Genomic DNA, 22,343 nt, shown 5'->3' with positions numbered 1-22,343 from the left:
TATATTTGTTACTCGGTAGTTGTCGGGATTAAATGTAAAAGTTGAATGAGTTTTTGATTTAGATGTTTCGTTTTGTAAATTGGATTTAGGTCGGTGTTTAAACTTATATATTATACATTCTATAAAACTATGATTATAGCCATTGTGGAGTGCAATGCTACGTATAGTATTGAGTTCTTTGTTTAAATCTTATTTTGACCTGGGTACATTGAAGGGTACATTGTTTTAAACTGTTATAGGTGGAACGTTTATGGCTAGGGGGATGTATGGAATCTTGCTTGATGGTTATAGCTGTGTGCATTGGTTTCCTATAGACTTTGTATTTTTAAAAAAAATGGGAGCCTAGTGATAGTTAAATCTAAAAAGTTGAGAGCCTTATTGCTTTCAGACTCTATTGTGAACTTAATGTCTATATCGATATTATTGAGGTGTGCAAGAGTAGTAGATGCATCAGTAATACGTTGGTCCATGATAATAAACGATCAAGATGAGACCGAACTGTCATAAACGACCTCTCGGTCATGATAACCTATATTCGTCGAACAGTCCTTCCAAGGACTATGAATTTCATACACGGAAGATCGGCCCACAGATCACCATCTGCCAGTTTAACATCGAAGGCATTAGTAGAGCCAAGAGTGAGTATTTATCAAGCATTTTACAGAAGCACTCAGTTGACATTGTTGTACTACAGGAAACACATACAGAGAACACTGAACAGTTATTGGCAAGGGGAAAGATACCAGGATTTAAAATGATAGCAGCTCATGACCATGCTCAATACGGAATTGCTACTTACATTAGAAATAACATTTGCAACTACAGTACCCTACCAGTAAGCGATCATCCAACCTATTTCTCCACCTCAGTACAAATAGAAGACATCATGGTAACGAATATTTACAAGCCACCCAATGAAATATGGCCTGATCCCATTCCCATAATACCCTCTCATAATAACATCATCCTTGGAGATTTCAACAGCCACCATACATCTTGGGGCTATAAGCGAGATGATGAAAATGGAACTAAGGTCTCAGAATGGGCAGAAGTAAACAACCTTGCACTGATATACGACCCCAAAGATAAGGGAACGTTTCACTCTGGCCGTTGGAAATGTGACTACACACCAGACCTTTGTTTTGTCTCGCACATTTTTATGTTACCATCTTGCCGTGTTAGGAGACAAGTGCTCAATAACTTCCCACACAGCCAGCACAGACCCATAATCTACCAAATAGGAATTCAGATCCCAGTTATACAATCTACACCCAGACCTCGCTGGAACTTTCAGAAAGCAGACTGGGTTGCTTATGCCAAGTCTACTGATGCCAACATCAGATGGATTAAACCTGTCCCAGAGAACTACATGAGGTTTGTTGGCTTAATAAAATCAGCAGCAAAAACCTATATTCCTAGAGGATTCCGTAAAGACTATATACCGGGATGGAGTGAAGAGTCCAGCAGACTGTGTAAGGAATTCGAAGAAAATAGCAGTCACGAGAAGGCAACAGATCTACTACAATCACTTGATCTTGCTAGAAAAGAGAAGTGGGTGAAGACTGTAAAAGACATGAATTTCACCCATTCCAGCAGAAAAGCATGGTCACTTATTCGGAAATTAGATTCCACATCCATACCACCAAAGCAACATTCCCCAATCAAGGTAGAAGCAATAGCAAATCACCTCGTTTCCACCTCTAAAACAACAAGGAATAAACTGACCACGAAATGGGTTAAAACTGAGCTTAAACAGGCAAAACGAGAAACACAACCGAACGCAACCTATTCACAACCTTTCACATCACAAGAGGTCGATGAGGGATTAAAATCACTCCGAAATGGCAAAGCTGCAGGACTAGATGGAATCTACCCAGAACTACTAAAAAACTGTGGTCCAGCTACAAGAAGATGGCTTGCTGCATTCTTCAGCTCCATACTTCAGTCAGGAAGACTTCCCCCAATCTTCAAGAAGTCAAAAATTATTGCCCTTCTGAAACCAGGAAAGGATCCAACTCTCCCACAAAGCTATCGACCTATAGCTCTACTCTGCGTCACCTACAAGTTATTAGAAAGACTGATACTAAACCGAATAGTACCAGCCATCGAAGCATTCCTTCCAGTTGAACAAGCAGGATTTCGACCCAGTCGTGACTGCAGTGACCAAGTACTGTCCTTGACCACATATCTGGAGGTTGGTTTTGAGAAGAAATTGAAAAGCGTCTCTGTCTTCTTAGATCTTACAGCTGCATATGACACAGTCTGGAGGGAAGGTCTTATGCTTAAACTGATTAAAGCTGTTCCTTGCTTAAAAATTACTACACTAATTGACAGAATGTTAAGCAACCGACTATTTCAAGTTCACTCAGAACACAACAGAAGCAAATTCCACAAAGTCAACAATGGTCTGCCTCAAGGGTCGGTTCTATCTCCTACTCTCTTCAACTTATACATCCACGACCTGCCTGAAACAGTGTCCCGAAAGTTCATATATGCGGACGATATTTGCCTTACAATTCAACGACCCAACTTCGCAGAAGCTGAAATAGTTCTTAACCGAGACCTTGAACTGTTGGATGACTACTTTCAAAGATGGTACCTTCATCCCAATCCACAGAAAACAGTGACATCTACATTCCATCTGAACAACGCAGAAGCAAACCACCATCCAAGGGTATTCTTCAAGGGCCATGAACTACAATATTGTGCCAATCCCAGTTACTTAGGAGTAACATTGGACAGGTCTCTTACGTACAAAAATCATCTGCAGAAAACCGCCAACAAAGTAAAAAGTCGTAATAACATTCTCCAACGATTGGCTGGAACTTCCTGGGGAGCAGATGGAAACACATTAAGGACAACATCTCTGGCCTTAGTCTATTCTGCAGCAGAATACTGCTCTGGTGTCTGGCTTAACAGTGCTCACACACAGCTAGTAGATTCACAACTTCGTCAAACCATGCGAATCATAACTGGTACACTTCGTGCTACACCGACCCAATGGTTACCGGTTCTCAGCAATATACTACCTCCACATATCAGGAGACAGAAGGCCCTTTTTCAGCTATGGACCAGAATGCTAAAGAATGAACGTTTACCTGTTCATGAGGATATCAGACAGAAATGCACACGCCTGAAGTCTCGCCAGCCTGCTTGGAAGACAGCCGTGAAGATAACATCTAGTGAATTCAACCCCACCTCTAAATGGTTAACAGAGTGGTCTTTATCCCCAGCTCGGGCAATAGTGGATATTGATAACCCATCCACAAAGCTGGCAGGCTTTGATCTGCCACATTGCACCTGGAGTAGACTAAACCGCATGAGATGTGGAGTAGGTAGAACAGCATCTACTTTACACACCTGGGGCTGGTCAGTTTCTCCATACTGTGATTGTGGGGAGGTTCGACAAACAATGAAACATGTAGTGCAGGAATGTCCACTCCGTGCTTTCACTGGCACCATGGAAGACCTCAACACAGCAACACCCGAAGCAGTGAAGTGGGTGGCGGGTTTGGACATTCACATTTAGTGACATGTACATCACTCGCACTCAGTGTGTATATATGAACTGTCAGAGTTGATAGGTGGATAGTGATGTAAATATATTGTGTTTTCTTCTTGTATTTTCAAACTTTGTAAATTGCTTTCTTTGACTGTATAGATATGATAATTTGTATTTACTTTGTACTCATCTTTCACTGGTTGTGTAAATAGTTTATAGGTTGTCATTATTCATCATACGCCAAATAAATAATAAATAAACGTATCATCTACAAATCTAGACCATAAGCTTATGGTGTTAAATTTCTTGTCTTTTTCTATTTTTGTGTACTCTAAGAAATCTAGATGTATGTTGGCTGAAATGCCAGATGCCGGTGAATCCATGGTTAGCCCGTCCTGTTTGTATATTACCTTATCGAATATGAAATAATTACTGTTGGTTAGAAGTTTCAAAATGGGCATAAAATATGCTATCTCAAGTTGGCTAGACGATACGTTTATTAATGTCAATTATGAAGTGTTATATTGACATTTATTGTTTCTTACTGACATTGTCTGTTTACAAACCAAGTAAAGATGGCTTCTGCTTTTCAAAGTAATGATAATTTATGTAAAAATAATAAGAGTTCTATAAATGTAAATTACAGAAAATTTAAAAAGAATGTCAGAAACAGAGAAAGGGAAAACACAAAAGAAAAGGGTTAGTGGTGATTCTTACATTATGTACATAGGTGAACTGAGGGAAAAGGAAAGCATTGGTGGAGACTGTAAATGTGTGCGAAAGTTAATACTATTGCTGAAAAATGGTAGATGCATTTTCTGTTTTCATGTTCTAGCCCAATATTTTGTGTTCCGTTCTCCATGGCTCAGCATATTCACTCGTCCTCCATGACAGGAATGAGGAGCTGCGACGTTCTGAGATCAGAGTTCCGAATGCCGGTGCTAACAGCAGCTATCCTGAGTTTGGTTTTACCCTAGTTTTTTTTTTGCATTCCCTCCAGACGAACGCCGGGATAGTACCTTATTTCAAATTCCCTGGAACCTACCACATGACGACAACCAGCTATCATTTGAGGAACCTTTCTTCAATGGGCTGGATTATGATTAAGTGGCTGCATCTGAACATAATTTGTTCCACCCTTGTTGTGGTTATCAATAAAATGGTTAAAGTTGTTTGCCATTGTTAAAAAATAAAGCTACTTCTTTCAAATGAAAGCAAACAAATGTATTTTTTTCCATCAGTGAGAATTTTTTTCTCCAATTTAAGAAAAATTATTGTTAGCCCATTTTTGCGTGCATCCCTTCAGTTGAACCATATAACACCATGAAATGTACACATTGACGATATGGACTTCCATGTTCTGTAGTTTGTAAAAACTGTTGTGGAAAGGACTGTACAAACACAGGAGACAGTTTTGATTTAGATCAAGAAGTGATTTAATTTTGATGAAATAAACCCATTTATTGTGTAACTTCTTCAAATTGTAGATTTTTAAGTGTGAAATTAATCATATAATCATTTTTTAATATAACATTTCTTTAGAAATTGTGAGCAAAGTTAAAGTAAAACATAGGTTTTAAATGTGTGTGTTAAAAAAAAAATATATGCTTTTCAATACAGTACTGCAAAGGCTTAGTTTTTTGGCCACCTTTTTGTTATTTCCTTTGACTTTTGAAAACCAATATCATATGCCTTTTTAGTATGAAATTTCCTGTAATTTGGTACCACATGTGATTTTTTATGATTTCTCTCAATTTTTTGTTTTTCAAGACGGAGGCCAAAAAATCTCATTTTGCATGACAGTGCGGATGTATATTTTTAGTATGTTGATTAAGAGCAAGTTACCTACCATTGACAACAAGAATCATTTTTGTTGTGATTAGTTCCACCTCACGGCACTTTTTCACTTATTTCTACTCCACCAAATGTTAATAATATGAATACTAATTAAATATTCTTTAATATTAACAACAATGATTATTATTATAATAATACATCTCATCAGTTATGAATCAGAAATTTCAAGATTATCTGTTAAGTAGAGACTACACATCCACAGCTGTGCTTTGTGCACGGGCAGTTTGGGCAATAGGTTGCTAACAGAAAGGTCTCTAGTTCAATTTTTAAACCTGTTATGTAGAGGTGCTCAGCTGGGCGGCCATTGAGGCTAGCCCAGTGCAGCTGGGCTGGCCCAATGTAAATGTGGGTGGCTTACGTAGCAAGCATATGGCACAGTGAAGCAGGATAGCAAACACACTTTGCAGGGAAGAAACAGTGACATTCAATTGTGATTACGAAGCTCTCCTCCACCACTCAATGAAATGCTGACTGGGGTACAAGATTTAAAAAGGAAAGAACACTATAATTGCAAAAAAACAGACCTTTTCAAGATATTCCGATTTTATTTATACTGCGCTTGATATAAGCAGTCAGTTTCATTTTCTTGCATTTATACATTCAAAGAATACTGGCATGTTATAATTTTCGTGTTACCGAGCTTGATAGCTGCAGTCGCTTAAGTGCGGTCAGTATCCAGTATTCGGGAGATAGTGGGTTCGAACCCCACTGTCGGCAGCCCTGAAGATGGTTTTCCGTGGTTTTTCCATTTTCACACTAGGCAATGCTGGGGCTGTACCTTAATTAAGGCCAAGGCTGCCTCCTTCCCACGCCTAGCCTTTTCCTGTCCCCTAGCCGCCATAAAGCCTATCTGTGTCGGTGCGACGTAAAAAAAAAAAAAAAAAAAAAAAAAGTGTTTCAATTTGCAAAAGTAAAGGGTTTAAGCGTACAAGTTACAAGAATTTCTTGGATGGGAATAACAGTATTTCCATTTAAAAAAGTAAAATTCCTATTACTCATTCTGCAAAAAGTAATATATTTACATAAGTCAACAAGTTTACTGCTTGATTTTGCAAGGTGGTGTAGTATTGTGTGACTTCCCTGTTCACTGAATTTCTGGAAATAGTATTTAAAACTTATCAGGCGTTTGATGATAGTCTCTGAATGGCGAGAGAGTTACATCACGAGTGAGGACATAATGTTTTCTGTCCAAGATTATTAAAGTACAACAACAATGTAAATGTATGTACCAAATATACAGAGTAAAGAGAAATTTGCGCACTCGGGCGTCGCAGCGCGACTCCTCACATGCCAGCAATAAAAAAATGTCTCTCACAAAAATTGGTCCTGCAAGTATATCAGGCAGAAAAAGAACGTTGAAGAGTGGCAGTTTGGCAACACTGTAACCAGATGTAGGGTAACTACCTCTGTCAGCACATGTTAATCGTGCTGTACAGTTGGTGCAGTGGATAGAGTTTTGGATTTGCATGCAGGAGGTCGAGGGGTCAATCCTGGGTTGAAGCGTATATTTTTTACGTAAATGTAGTCCAGGTGGTATGGTATCTGGCATCTTAATCGTCAACAGCGATTGCAGCGAGTCCTCTAAACACCATTTGCACTTACATACTACGATCCTAGAAATGGACGAACAATCATTTTCATTGGTCAGCTTTGAAAGACGCCCTTTCCACGTCGTGGGCCTGAATTCATTCGCACCACTTCATATTTTAGATGCGAAACCTGTTTTCTTTGTACCCTCCTCCAATGGTCTCATAGATTAGTACCAACTATTTTTCTTGGCTCGTTCAGGTCCATTACATTTCATTAGGGCCTCACGTTACCAGTAGGCTTAGCAAAGTATTTGTTGTGTTCAGTGTTACAAAATGTTGTAAATGTAGGATACATGTGACCTAAGGTACGCTGCCTTATTGTATTACAGCATTTGCGCCTCAATCTAGGATCGAACCCTCGACCTCCTGCATGCCAACCCAAAACTCGATCCACTGCAACAACTGTACGGCACGGATAATATTTGCTGACAGAGGTACTTACCATACATGTGGTTACAGTGTTGCCAGATTGCCACTCTTCAACGTCCTTTTTCTGCCTGATATACTCGCAGGACAAACTTTTGTGACAGACATTTTTTTATTGTTGGTATGTGAGGAGCACACTGCGACGCCCGAGTGCACAAATTTCGCTTCACCCTGTATATACAGTGTGCCTTCAAATAAATAACCTAACTGATTTTATTCCCAGTAAGCATGATTGGATTGTTGGTGAGTTTATCAGATAATTTAAACCTAACCACAAGCCACAGCTTAACCCGTTAACTCCGTATTATATTAGAAATGTTTCTAAAGCACCTCTCAAAATTTAATAGTGAAAATTTTAGTTCATTACAAAAATATGAGGTTGTAGGCCTAACTCTTTATTGTATCCCAGTCAAAATATATAAACTGCAATGAACATAACTTATTTTTCACAACGTAAATTGAAAGTGGCTTGGTTTTCTGCCCTCTTTCTTTCATTATTTTCTGCCTCCATTTCATACTCAGGTATCGCCACAGTGATTGAGAGTGACAGGGAGAACTTCGCCCAAACTCCAGAACCTGTGATGTAACCACGTCACTGTGTTGGAATAGCATATGTCCGTCACCTACCTGCCTCCCCACTTACAGTGCTGTGCACCCGCGGGACGAAATGCCCAGCATGAGCATCTCTGCTATAATATGTACTTGTATCTACGTAATTATGTCCTGTTTCTAAGTGGTTTGAGAAGTATTGTTATATTAGTCTAGAAGAATAAATTTCCAGACATATCCATCAGGTATAAAAGCACAGAACTAGATGTGTCGGTTTGATGTAAAACACACTGTAAGAAAAGAGAAGAAAAACACAAAGCAATTGGTACTTTACTCTTGATTAGTTGTCTGATACATACTGTCTATTGCTACTGATACTGTCTTCTGGGAAAATACTGAAACTTTCCAACCGTCAGTAAGTCAATAGTGTATTTTTTTTATTGACCTTTTGATACACTCTAATATATATATTTTTAGTTAGTGACTCAGTAATTAATCCCATCTGAGAGTGCACATTAACATCAATGGGGCTAATTACTAAATGTTCCTTAAATTTCTGTACATATATTAAAATTTGAAAACTGGAACACTGCTTGCTATAACAGTCTTCTTTCTTATTGTCTACATGCACCCATACATTTCTATGATAGTCTGTTATTCTTTTCTGTGTTCGGTATGTAGATTTCAGCAAATGAAGTAATATCTCCTGAAACGTTTCCTTATATTCAAGAATGTTACTTATGTTACTTATACTGTACTTCTGTGACTCTTCTCTTGAAATAATGAAGTATGGAGACTAACCATTGTTTCCTCAAACTCCTTTTGCATTTATGTTCCCTGGCCGAGTTGATCAGTCTATCTTAACACGTTTGGTGCTATTCATTTAGGCCATTGCATCACCCAGGAGCTGAAATTATATTATCTTAGAGTTCTGTAGGGCCGATGACCTAGATGTTAGGTCCCTTTAAACAACATCATCATCAAGTATTCTGTAATTACTAAATATTGACTCCTAACGATATCTTAACACCAGGGGGTCCTTAAAATGCAAGAACGCCTATAAGCGTCAGTAAACATCAGTCGCACTGGTATCGTGGTAATCTATGCATGCTGTCCGACGCATATAAGCGTCATGCTGTTATTTCAGACATTGCTATTCACATCGCCAGCATTACTCAACAATACTCCTGACTATGTAACTTTATTCACAATAAAATGAAGAAAGAAAAACCAAACATAATGTGCTTTTTTGGCAAAGAATAAAACAGTCTTCCGTACAGATTCTAATTGTGTGTAATGGTACAGCAGTTCAGACAGAATCCAGGATGCATTGGACAGTTTTTACACTCATAGGTTATATCAGTTTGCTTCCCTCCTTCAGCACACTTTTTTCACCTCTCCCTCATGACCCGTTTTTTTCCCTCAGTTGCTTTCCGCTTTTCTACAATGTGCATTTTATCACTGTTACTCAGTACTGAAAGAGAGGCATTTTACTTCCCGGGTATTTATCATACAGCCAATGAGAATTGAAAGTATCATTTCAGTTATGTGAAAGAATAGCTTCTTAGACCAACGAATTATCTTTCATTCACATAGATAATATGATAACATCTGGTCCTGCCTATCAGTCCCAGACATGTAAAGATTGTATTTAACAGTTGGCAATGGTTTTGACTTCATTACCTGGTGTTTATTTGGTTCTTCCACAATTGTATTCATAATTGCAGTGGACATATAACTAACAACTCTTCCTTCTTTCCACTTTCTGATCATCACACCTTGAGAATACTGAGCAATAGTTGTGCCTCTTTCGAGTTTTGTGGATACAACTTCATTTCAAGTTTAAAAACTTCATGTTAATTCTGTATTGAACCAAGAATCTAATGGAAACAAGAGAGGTCCACCTATTCAATACCATATGATGTTATAAGAAAAATTATAACATTTTATTATACTCGGTACCGGTTTCGGTGCTGGTGTGCATCATCATCAGCCAAAAATAAGAAAAATATACATAGACAAGGTTACAATTAACAATGCATAAAGTATACACAAATTTTACAAAACTGGCAAGACCTAATTAAAAAACAAGATCCACAAACATTAACCTATGACTTAAACCTAAAAATAGCACCAACTGTCGTAAAACTTTGAATATACGTCCTCTTGATAAAAGTCCTCTGAATCTAAAAACATTTAATCTGCTTGCTCATGGTTTAATGTTTTTAGATTCAGAGGACTTTTATCAAGAGAACGTATATTCAAAGTTTTAAGACAGTTGGTGCTATTTTTAGGTTTAAGTCATAGGTTAATGTTTATGGATCTTGTTTTTTAATTAGGTCTTGCCAGTTTTGTAAAATTTGTGTATACTTTATGCATTGTTAATTGTAACCTTGTCTATGTATATTTTTCTTATTTTTGGCTGATGATGATGCACACCAGCATCGAAACCGGTACCGAGTATAATATAATAAAATGTTATAATTTTTCTTATAACATTATATGGTATTGAATAGTTGGACCTCTCTAGTTTCCATTACAACTTCATTTGGCGTATTCCTTCTACTCAACCTCGGTGTGCCAGTGCAATGCGTTTTTAGATCCAAGAGAGTTTTAGCTAATGTAAAGCTATTGTAATAATTGTCCAGGTAAATGTGATGACCTACATTCAGCTTCTCCTCCAACAAATGCAAAACAACCTTTTCAGCATGACCTTCCCCCCATATCATCAAGCATCCCCGTGTACACAGCATACTTGTTTACAAAATCATCCGGATTGTTCAGCATGTACAATTTGATGCCATATTTATGCCTTTCGTTTTTTGTATATTGTCTAAATGACAATCTCCCCCACCAAAGTACCATAGATTCATCTAACGATAGTTCTCTTCCATGGTAATAAACTTGTGACATTTTTATGTTGAAAAAATTAACGATTGCCCGTATCTTATATAAGCGATCATTAGATTTGGGTTGACCTGGCTCTGGATATTTAGCAAAATGCAATGCATGTAAGATGATCAAAAATCTATCTCTGCTCATACTCATGGCAGTTCCTTTATTTTGAAACAGTGGATCCTTCTTCCAGTAACCTTGTAACCTGGGAAGTAATGTAATGAAATTCCCAAAAACACAGTTCTTCTATACTTACAGTTTTCCAGGCACATATCCTAGATTTCTCCCTTGTACTATCAGAAAGAAATCCATAGGTGTATTCCCAGCAAGGTGAATGTACAAACCTTCCTGTTTTATGAAAGAACAATGTTGCTGGTCACATGGCTCCGTACTCCAAGCATTATCTGGTTCATTTATTACTGCTTCTGCTGGTTCTTCATTGACTTCATTATCAGTAGCGCCAGTATCTTCCGACTCTATGATATGTTTAAACATACTTCTGAGGTCCCCTTCCACGCTGTCATCACTATCCCCATTGTCCGAATTCTCCAGAAACCAGTCATTGTTCTCGGATTCATGACCACTAAACTCATGTTCACTATTCTCCAAAGCACTTAACACCTCAGCTTCGGTTAATTTTTTTCGTTGCCTCGCATTCTTTTCACTCCAGAATGTCCTAGTGTTGGTTCTATAGCTGCCGTTTTTGACAATATGTACTACCAACATTAAGAAATGAAAAAGAAATCTGCTGGCAGTAAAATGTTTCCACCAAGCTCGATAGCTGCAGTCGCTTAAGTGCGGCCAGTATCCAGTATTCGGGAGATAGTAGGTTCAAACCCCACTGTCAGCAGCCCTGAAGATGGTTTTCTGTGGTTTCCCATTTTCACACCAGGCAAATGCTGGGGCTGTACCTTAATTAAGGCCACGGCCGCTTCCTTCCCATTCCTAGGCCTTTCCTGTCCCATCGTCACCATAAGACCTATCTGTGTCGGCGTGCCGTAAAGAAACTAGCAAAAAAATAAAAAAAGTTTCCATACTGAGCTTGATAGCTGCAGTCACTTAAGTGCGGCTGGTATCCAGTATTCGGGAGATAGTGGGTTCGAACCCCACTGTCGGCAGCCCTGAAGATGGTTTTCCATGGTTTCCCATTTTCACACCAGGCAAATGCTGGGGCTATACCTTAATTAAGGCCACAGCCACTTCCTTCCCACTCCTAGCCCTTTCCTATCCAATCATCGCCGGAGGACCTGTGTCGGTGCAACGTAAAGAAACTAGCAAAAAAGAAAAAAGAATTCAGCTGTTATCTGTCTTCATTGAATCTCATCCTGTTGTTCTTCTCTTCTCATCTGTGCATACCTATGATTGATCTTGATACTTTGGTGTATGTTCACTCAGTCTTATCTATATCTTAAATCTACCTACTGCAAAATTGGCTGAAGGAGTGAGCATGCAAGAATAATTTTGATCCATGGATCTGCTTCCATCTAATGAAACACAGCCACAACTTTGAACCCTCTGTGTTAGCTATTCTAGGTCCTAAGTCTATTTCTCTAACTACTCCATCATGCGGGTAATGATCTGCCTGTTCTAATTTCATATTGCTTGCCTGACATATAATCCTTTTAGATTCTGCCCTACTGACATTACTTTAGTTGTGAAAATGCTGCTTGTCTTAACTTGCAATAGCATTTCATTTCAAATTCCAAGGTATTACAAGTTTTCAGCACAGGCTGTCATAATTCTAATATAATTCAACCGTTATTGGAAATATAAATTTTCCAACTAACTCATTCTTGGTTGCCAGCATTTCGCCCCAATGTGCCAATTTGGGTTCGTCAGTTGGTAGGTAGTACACCTGCCAATATGCATAATTAGTTCATGTAGTATGAATCAAAATCTATATCATCTGATGCCCTAGGAGGTGAGTTCATGTAGTGGGAATTAAAATTATCATCTGATGGCCTAACAGAGATCAGTTTTTGTAAGAGACCAAGTCTCTCATAATGCATTGGCACTGTCTGAGGCCTGTGCACTAGTCTCCACTACTTGCACTAGCCATGCGTCTTGGTAGGTTTGCTAATTACCAACTGATGAGCCCGAAGTGGCACACTGGGGTGAAATGCTGGCAACCAAGAATGAGTTAGATGGAAAATTTATCATGTCCAATAATGAACCAATTATATTGTAATTGTGAATATACTAATTCAGAGCAAATATTTCAAGTTCTCTATCGGGAATTGAAATCTATATATGACAGTCTGTCGTTACAATCAGGTCATTGTCATAAATGAAATTGTTTACATATTTTCACCTAATATAATTGACTCGTGATCTCACGATTTATGCTTTTCTGTAAATGGACAATACAGATGAAAATTTTGTCTCATCTGTTGGTCATGGTTCAAGAATGATGTAAACAGGAACTCACACGATAAACAGTGGATTTTGTCTATTATTGTCTAGTAAGCAAGGAAGAAATATAATAAATGAAATTGTAATAAAGATGATGTATATGATGCTATGTGAAATATGCTCATTCCTCAATTCCATTTTGGATTCTAAAATCTGACTGTCTCTTCACTTCTTTCTGGAGTATGTTTTCCTCATATATTCTGTCTATGTTTCAGGTTAATAACCTTATTTTGGAGAATCGTGAACTTCGTCGGGTAATCCAGAATGCTGGACTGGCACTTCCCACTTCTGCCTCGCCTGTCCCTAACGGCCATGATCCAGAAACTGAGAATGAACCTGTGCTGGATGTGAAATCACCAAGGTCATCAAGTCAGCGACCAGCATCTATGTACGAACCAAGGGAAGGATTGTTGTATCGTTCTGGAAGCAGTCTTCATTGTTCATCAGTTGCAGCTAATATGGGAAAGTGGGATAAATTTCAGGTGAAATTAAAAGTTTTCTCTAATTAGTGGAAAGGGTTATTGCATTCAGTTTGAAGTACAACAATTTTTTCTCTTCCATAATTTGAGAAGTACTTTAATATCCAATTGCTGTTCATCCTTGAAATACCTTGCCATAGTTTAACATTTAATATGGAGGTAAATGCTGGAAAAACTACCTGTCTCATAGACTATGATTGTGTTCTCTCCAAGCCTAGTTACAAATTCACAGTTTGGGAACATTTACAGGGATGATGTTTTTCCAGCAGGCTTCAAAATACAAAAATCGCTTCTCTTTGACCTTCCTACTGGAATGCCAAGTTCATAACACCATTATTACTGCTTATTGGGTGGTAGCAGCAGACTGAAGAACTATACCATTTTCAGCAACTGAAGTACAAATCTAGGATAATCTAGGTGTATGCGAAATGCTTTTGCTGTCAAAGTCTTGATTTCTGTTACCTGCATATAAAGTCAATTACATGTACTTCTAGAAAAATTAGGCTGTTGTCAGGTAACATGTTTGGGCCCCTTTACGTATCTAAAATCCATTAGTTTCTGAAAGAAGCTGTTATATAAAGGCATTTTGGGTGGTGGTAGAAGGGAAGCTATTTGGATTACATTCCATGCAACATTGACTTTCTATTGTTAAAAAAATGTTTAAAGACTGGGCGAGTTGGACGTGTGGTTTGGGATGCGCAGTTGTGAGCTTGCATCCAAGAGATAGTGGTTTCGAATCTCACTGTCAGCAGCCCTGAAAATGGTTTTCAATGGTTTCCCCATTTTCACACCAGCCAAATGCTGGGGCTGTACCTTAATTAAGGCCACAGCCGTTTCCTTCCCACTCCTAGCCCTTTCCTATCCCATTGTCGCCCTAAGACCTATCTGTGTCGGTGTGACGTAAAACAAAGTATAAAAAAAAATTTTAAAAAAAATTCTATTGTATGGTAAGACAAGCAGTCAGATCCTCAAGAGAGTTGCAAAGAGGAGGAATCAATCAATAACCACTGACCTGCATTTAGGGCAGTTGCCCAGGTGGCAGATTCCCTGTCCGTTGATTACCTTGTCTTTTCTCAAATGATTGCAAAGAATTTGGAAGTTCATTGAATATTTTTCCCTTGGTAAATTATTCCAATCCCTAACTCCTCTTCCTATAAACAAATACTTGTCCCAATTTGTTCTCTTGAATTCCTATGTTATCTCCATATTGTGATCTTTCCTACTTTTAAAAATACCACTCAAACTTATTTGTCTACTTATCTCATTCCATGCCATCTCTCTGCTGACAGCTCGGAACATAACACTTAGTTGAGCAGTTCTTCTCCTTTCTCCTAAGCCATCCCAGCTCAAACTTTGCAACATTTTTGTAATGCTACTCTTTTGTTGGAAATCACCCAGGCGCGCGGCTGTGAGCTTGCATCTAGGAGATAGTGGGTTCGAACCCCACTGTCAGCAGCCCTAAAGATGGTTTTCCGTGGTTTCCCATTTTCACACTAGGCAAATGCTGGGGGTGTACCTTAATGTAGGCCACGGCCGCTTCCTTCCCACTCCCAGGCCTTTCCTTTCCCATCGTCGCCATAAGACATATCTGTGTTGGTACGACGTAAGTAAATAGCAATAGAAATTGCCCACAACAAATCAAGCTGCTTTTCTTTGGATTTTTTCCATTTAGTAAGTAACTTGTAATTTTTTCCAGTTCTCGAATCGAGCAATCCTGGTGAGGGTCCCGTACACTAGAACCATAGTCTAGTTGGGGTTTTACCAGAGACTTATATGCCCTCTCCTTTACATCCTTATTACAATCCCTAAATACCCTCATAACCCTGTGCAGAGATCTGTACCATTTATTTACAATCCCATTTATCTGGTTACTCCAGTGAAGATATTTCCTTATATTAACACCTAGGTACTCACAGTGATCTCCATAAGGAACTTTCAATTGCCAAACACCTTCAGTATGTTAGTGTTAAGAGTAAACCACTAGAAAAAAAAAGAAGAAGAAGACAAGACAAGGAGATTTCACCCCATCAATGCAGTCATTTAAACTGAGTGGACTTCTTCTATTAGTGAAACCTCACAACCTGACTTTTAACCCCATTTATCATCATCTCGCCATCTCACAACATTGTAGATGTCTTTTTGCTGTCGCTCACAATCTTGTAAGTTATTTGTTTCTTTATACAGTGTAACATCATCCGCAAAAAGTCATGATCCACCCTATCAAATGCCTTGGATAGGTCAATCACAATACAGTCCATTTGACCGACCGACCGATTCATCATCGCCAGCCAAAACTACTGGACATAAAGAAATTAAATTTTGAGGATATGTTTATATTACAATGTAAGTGCTCATGGAGGGATGATTTTTGGATATTCCATCGCTAAGGGGCTGAAAAGGGGGGGTGAATTTTTAAAATGGGTGTATCTATATCTCAATAACTTAACAATTTAAAGACGTAAACATTGGTATTTGGAATCTCTTTTAAAAATAAGGAAACATGTATTTTTTTGTTTTCAGAAAATCCTCTTAAGGGGGTGAAAAAAGATGAAAAAAGGGGTTGAATGCCTTTTATGAGGATACATAAATCTCAAAAACTGAAAATGTTGAAGTCATAAAATTGGTATTTGGAATCTCCTTTAAAAGTAAAGAAACACGTATTTTTTTGTTTTTGGAAAATCTACTTAAGAGGGCGTAAACAAGAGTGACAATGGGGGTGAATTTTTTAAATGAATATATCTGCAATATACCTCAAAAACGTAATATGATACAGACATGAAAATTGGTATTTGGAAAATCCTCTATAAAAGTAAAGGAACATGTGTGCATTGTTTTCTGAAATCCCACTTAAGGGGAAGTGTTAAAGGGGGTGAATTTTTAACATGTGCATGTTGTTTGAGTCAGCAGTCTATAGACTGGTTTGATGCAGCTCTCCATGCTAGCGTATCCTGTGTTAACCTTTTCATTTCTACGTAACTATTGCATTCTACATCTGCTTCAATCTGCTTGTCATATTCATACCTTGGTCTACCCCTATCATTCTTACCACCTACACTTCCTTCAAAAGCCAACTGAACAAGTCCTGGGTGTTTTAAGATGTGTCCTATCATTCTATCTCTTCTTCTCATCAAATTTAGCAAAATCGATCTCTTCTCACCAATTAGATTCAGGATCTCATCATTTGTGATTTGATCGATCCATCTCTCTTTCAGTATTCTTCTATAACGCCACATTTCAAAAGTTTCTATTCTCTTTCTTTCCGAGCTAGTTATCATCCATTTTTCACTTCCATGCAGTGCCACGCTCCAGATGAAAGTCTTCAGAAAAATCTTCCTAATTCCTATATCAATGTTTGATGTGAGCAAATTTCTTTTCTTTTGAAAGCTCTTCCTTGCTTGTGCTAGTCTGCATTTTATGTCCTCCTTACTTCTGCCATTGTTAGTTATTTTACTACCCAAGTAACAACATTCATCTACTTCCTTTAAGACTTAATTTCGTAATGTAATATTACTTGCATCACCTGCCTTTGTTCAGCTGTACTCCATTACTTTTGTCTTGGACTTATTTATTTTCATCTTGTCCTTACCCAAGATTTCACATCATTCAGTAACTTCTTGAGATCTTTTGCAGTTTAAGATAAAATAACAATATCATTGGCAAATCTCAAGGTTTTGATTTCCTCTCCTTGGACAATGATTCCCTTTCCTAATTCTTCTTTGATTTCCTAGTCCGGCTCCTTGGCTAAATGGTTAGCTTACTGGCCTTTGGTCACAGGGGTCCTGGGTTCAATTCCCAGGGAGGGTCGGGAATTTTAACCATCATTGGTTAATTTCACTGCCACGGGGGCCGGGTGTATGTGTCGTCTTCATCATCATATCATCCTCATCACGACGCGCAGGTCGCCTACGGGAGTCAAATCTAAGACCAGCCCCTGGCGAGCCGAAGATGTCCTCGGACACACTCGGCACTAAAATCCATCCGCTATTTCATTTTGATTTCCTTTACTGTCTGTTCTGTGTAAACATTGAAAAGGAGTGGAGACAAACTGCAGCCTTGCCTCACTCCTTTCTGGATTGCTGCTTCTTTTTCAAAGCCCTGAATTCTTATCACTGCAGACTGATTTTTAATAATAATAATGCTATTTGCTTTACGTCCCACTAACTACTTTTACGGTCTTCGGAGACGCCGAGGTGCCGGAATTTAGTCCCGCAGGAGTTCTTTTACGTGCCAGTAAATCTACCGACACGGCACTGTCGTATTTGAGCACCTTCAAATACTTCTTTCTCATTATCTGATCATCCCGATCACCTTCATAGTCTCAAATAGCTTGATCCAATCAACATTATGGAATGCCTGTTCTACATCTATGAACGCAGTGTACGTGGGCTTGTCCATCTTAATTCAATCCTGGTAAAGTCAGGATTACTTCGCGTGTTCCTACATTTCTTCTGAGCCGGGCTGAGTGGCTCAGACGGTTAAGGCGCTGGCTTTCTAACTCCAACTTGGCAGGTTCGATCCTGGCTCAGTCTGGTGGTATTTGAAGGTGCTCAAATACGACAGCCCCATGTCAGTAGATTTACTGGCACATAAAAGAACTCCTGTGGGACTAAATTCCGGCACCTCGGCATCTCCGAAGACCTTAAAAAGTAGTTAGTGGGACGTAAAACAAATAACATTATTATTATTACATTTCTTGTGAAGCCAAATTGATCTTCTCCCAACTCAGCTTCAACTTGTCTTTCCATTCTTCTGTAAATAATACGTGTTACAATTTTGCAGGCATGAGATACTAAACTAATGGTGCAGTAGTTTTCATACTTGTCAGCACCAGCTTTCTTGGGAATAGGTATAACAACATTCTACCGAAAATCAGATTGCACATCTCTTGTCTCATACATCTTGCACACTAGATGGAATAACCTTTCCGGGCTGGTTTCTCCTAAGGAAATCAGTAAGTCAGAGGGTATTTCATCAATTCCAGGGGCTTTGTTCTTATTTAGGTCTCTCACAGCTCTGTCAAATTCTGACATCAAAATTGGGTCTCCCATTTCATCAGCATCAATAGCCTCTTCTTGTTCTAGACCCAGATCATCTACGTCTTTACTTTGATGCAGCTGTTGGATATGTTCTTGCCATTTTTCTGCTTTGTCTTCTTTCCCTAGTAGTGGGTTTCCATCAGCTCTTAATATTCATACACCTAGACTTCATTTCCTCAAAGGTTTCCTTGATTTTCCTGGATGCAGCATCTACGTTTCCTAGAACCATACAACCTTCAACATCCTTGCACTTCTCCTTCAGCCATTCTTCTTTAGCTATCTTGCACTTTCTGTCCACTTCATTCTTTAATTGTCTGCATTCTTTTTTGCCCTCCTCCTTTCTTGCATTCTTGTATTTTTGTTGTTCATCAATCAGGTCTAGTATCTCCTGAGTTATCCACTGATTCTTAGTTGATCATTTCTTCCTTCCTAACATTTCTTCAGCAGCCTTACTGACCTCATTTTTCATGACTGTCCATTCTTCATCTATTGTGTTTCCTTCAGCCGTTTCATTTAGTCCTTGTGCAATGTGTTTCTTGAAACAAACCCTCACACTCTTTTCTTTCAACTTGTCTAGATCCCATATCCTTGCATTCCTTCCTTTCTTCAACCTATTCAACTTCAAACAGCACTTCATGACCAACAAGTTGTGGTCAGAGTCCATATCTGCTCCTGGGAAAGTTTTGCAATCCACCACCTGGTTTCTGAATTTCTGCCTAATCACAATGAAAAGTCTATTTGATACCTCCCAGTGTCTCCAGGTCTCATCCACATATACAGCCATTGTTTGTGGTGTTTGAACCAAGTATTACCTTCTCTTCCTTGGCCTGCCACTGCATTCCAGTCACCCATCACAATTAGATTCTCGTCACCTTTTACATACTGTATTAAATCTTCTATCTCTTCATATATTCTTTTGATTTCCTCATCATCTGCTAAACTAGTAGGCATATAGACCTGCACTATTGTGGTGGGCATTGGTTTGGTGTCTATCTTGACAACAAAAATTCTTTCACTATGTTGATCGTAGTAGCTTACCCGCTGCCCTATTTTCTTATTCATTATTAAGCCAAGTCGTGCATTTCTCCAGTTCGATTTTATGTTGATAATTCTGTAGTCGCCTGACCAAACATCCTGTTCTTCCTGCCAACGTACTTCACTTATACCAATTACATCTAACTTTTCAGATTCTCTAACCTACCACAACGATTCAAACTTCTAACATTCCACGCTCCGACTCGCAGAATGTCAGTATCCATCTACCTGATGTTCGCCCCCTCTCATGTAGCCCCACCCGAAGATCCGAATGAGGGACTATTTTACCTCCGGAATATTTTACCCGGGAGGAAGCCATCTTCAGTACATCATTCATACAGAGAGGGCTGCATGTCCTTGGGAGTTAGTTACGGCTGTAGTTTCCCGTTGCTTTCAGCCGTGTAGCAGTATCAACACAGCTAAGCCATGTTAAGTATTATTACAAGGCCATATCAGGCAATCATCTAGACTGCCACCCTTGCAACTTCTGAAAGGCTGCTACTCCCCTTTTGATGAACCATTCGTTAGTCTGGTCTCTCGACAGACGCCCATCCGATATGGTTGCACCTGCGGCTCTGCTATCTGCTTCATTTGGACACGCAAGCCTCCCCACTGCGGCAAGGTCACGTGGTTTGCAGGGGAGGAAAATGAGCATATCTACTGTATATCTCAAAAACTTAACATATTACATACATGAAAATTGGTATTTGTAATCACTTTTAAAAAGTAAAGTAACATGAATTTTTTTGTTTTGGGGGAAAAACAATTAAGGGGGTAAAACAACTGAAAAAAGCGGTTGAATTTTTATTTGGATACTGGTATCTCCAAAACTGAGGAAATTACAGACGTGAAAATTGGTATTTGGTATCTCCTTTAAAAGTGAAGAAACACATTTTTTTTTTTTGTTTTCCAAAAATTCACTTAAGGGGGTTATAGAAAGGACTGCGAAAGGGGTTGAATTATTTTTATGAGGATACATATATCTCAAATACTGAAGATGTTACAGACGTGAAAATTGGTACTTGAAATCTCCTGTAAAAGTAAAGGAACATGCATAATATTTTTTGAAAATCCACCTGAGGGGATGTGTTAAGGGGGGAGAATTTTTAAAATGAGTATGTCTACAGTATACCTCAAATCTTACCATATTACAAACGTGAAAAATTGTATTTTTAATATCTTTTAAAAATAAAGTAACATATATTTTTGTTGCAAGGACTGAAAAAGGGGTTCATTTCTTCTTTATGAGGGTACTTATATCTCAAAAACTGAAGATGTTACAGACATGAAAATTTGTATTTGAAATCTCCTTTAAAAATAAACATGTATTCTTTTGTTTCTGGAAAATCCAATTAAGGGGAGGGGGTTAAATGAATTTAAAAAATGAGTTGATTTTTTTTTTTTTAAAGGATACTTGCATCTTGAAAACTAAGGATGTTTTGGATGAGAAAATTGGTATTTGAAATCTCCTTTAAAAATTAAGACTCATATTTTGTGGCAGGGGTAGAATCAACTTAAGGGTGGTGTAAAGGGAGTTGAATTATGTTTATGAGGATACAAATAAGAAGTGGACTTAAAACAGAAGACCCCAAAAAGGGTTTTGACTGGGGAGTGAGGAATGATGAAAGAAAAAATGCATTTATATGAAACTGTTTTAATTAGGAAGTTAAAATTTCAAATGATATCCTAGGTGTTAAATATCAGAAGGTTTTAAACAAGTTTAACCACTCGGAGAGTTAAATGGGGGTTAAGATCCGAAAACAATTATGTTCATTCCTTCCTCCAAAAGAGTTTAACTTATGAAGACAAAATTCCAAATAGCGGTATATATTTTAAATCATAGACGTGAAATAGGAAATATTTTTTAACGCTTCACCCCTAAAGTGTTAAATGAGGTTAGCTCCGTAAACAAAATTATTCATCCCCCCCAAAACCGTTTGACATACAAAGTTTTAATTTTATGAGAAGGGTCTTCTTTTATGTCCTAGGTGTAAAATATCATATACTTCAAAATATTTCTCCCCCTAAGGGGTGTAGATGGTGGTTGACTCTCAAAAACACAATATCCATTCTTTTGAAACCGTTTCAGGCATGAACTTATTATTTTTTTTTATCGAGGGTGGTCTTCTATATCCTAGAAGGTTAATAAGTATTTAAAAATATTCACCCCTTAAAAAAGTATTCATTCTTCCATTACTGATTGACATACAACATTAAAATTTCACAGATTGGTCACTTTTATATACTAGATGTTAAATAAGATAGGGTTTAAAACATTCAAATTCTTACTTATGGGTTTCAAATGAGTATTAGATCAGAAAATAAATAATTCCCACAAAACCGTTTGACATATGAACTGAGGGCATATTTTACAGGCTAAGCTGTCAATGGACTCTCCAAAATGTAAAATATTGAATAATAACTCAGTTTAAAACCGTAGTGAAGCATAGGTATCTGGCAGGAATTCTAAAGTTGAGCTTCAGTGAAATAACCTTTCCTAATACCGAACTGCCTTCTATCAAACCAGTTATTAATTTTGCAAATATGTCCAATATAATAATAA

The 22,343-nt window shown here is 38.2% G+C and overlaps 1 protein-coding gene across 4 annotated transcripts in view; it reads left to right on the top strand.

The window, feature by feature from the left end:
• The window catches only part of Git (ARF GTPase-activating protein GIT1), a 510,246-nt gene that overhangs the window by 368,661 nt on the left and 119,242 nt on the right, over positions 1–22,343 (top strand). For all 4 annotated transcript variants that reach the window (XR_011017843.1, XM_067141653.2, XM_067141654.2 and 1 more), the window contains one exon: positions 13,446–13,712. Coding sequence is in view for 3 of the 4 variants with exons in the window: in XM_067141653.2 (XP_066997754.2) it covers positions 13,446–13,712 (267 nt within the window). In the remaining variant the exon portion in view is untranslated. The remainder of the gene's footprint in view (positions 1–13,445; positions 13,713–22,343) is intronic.

Source organism: Anabrus simplex, chromosome 2 (assembly GCF_040414725.1).
Source record: "Anabrus simplex isolate iqAnaSimp1 chromosome 2, ASM4041472v1, whole genome shotgun sequence".
NCBI lineage: Eukaryota > Metazoa > Arthropoda > Insecta > Orthoptera > Tettigoniidae > Anabrus > Anabrus simplex.
This window is presented reverse-complemented; position numbering and strand designations above follow the sequence as displayed.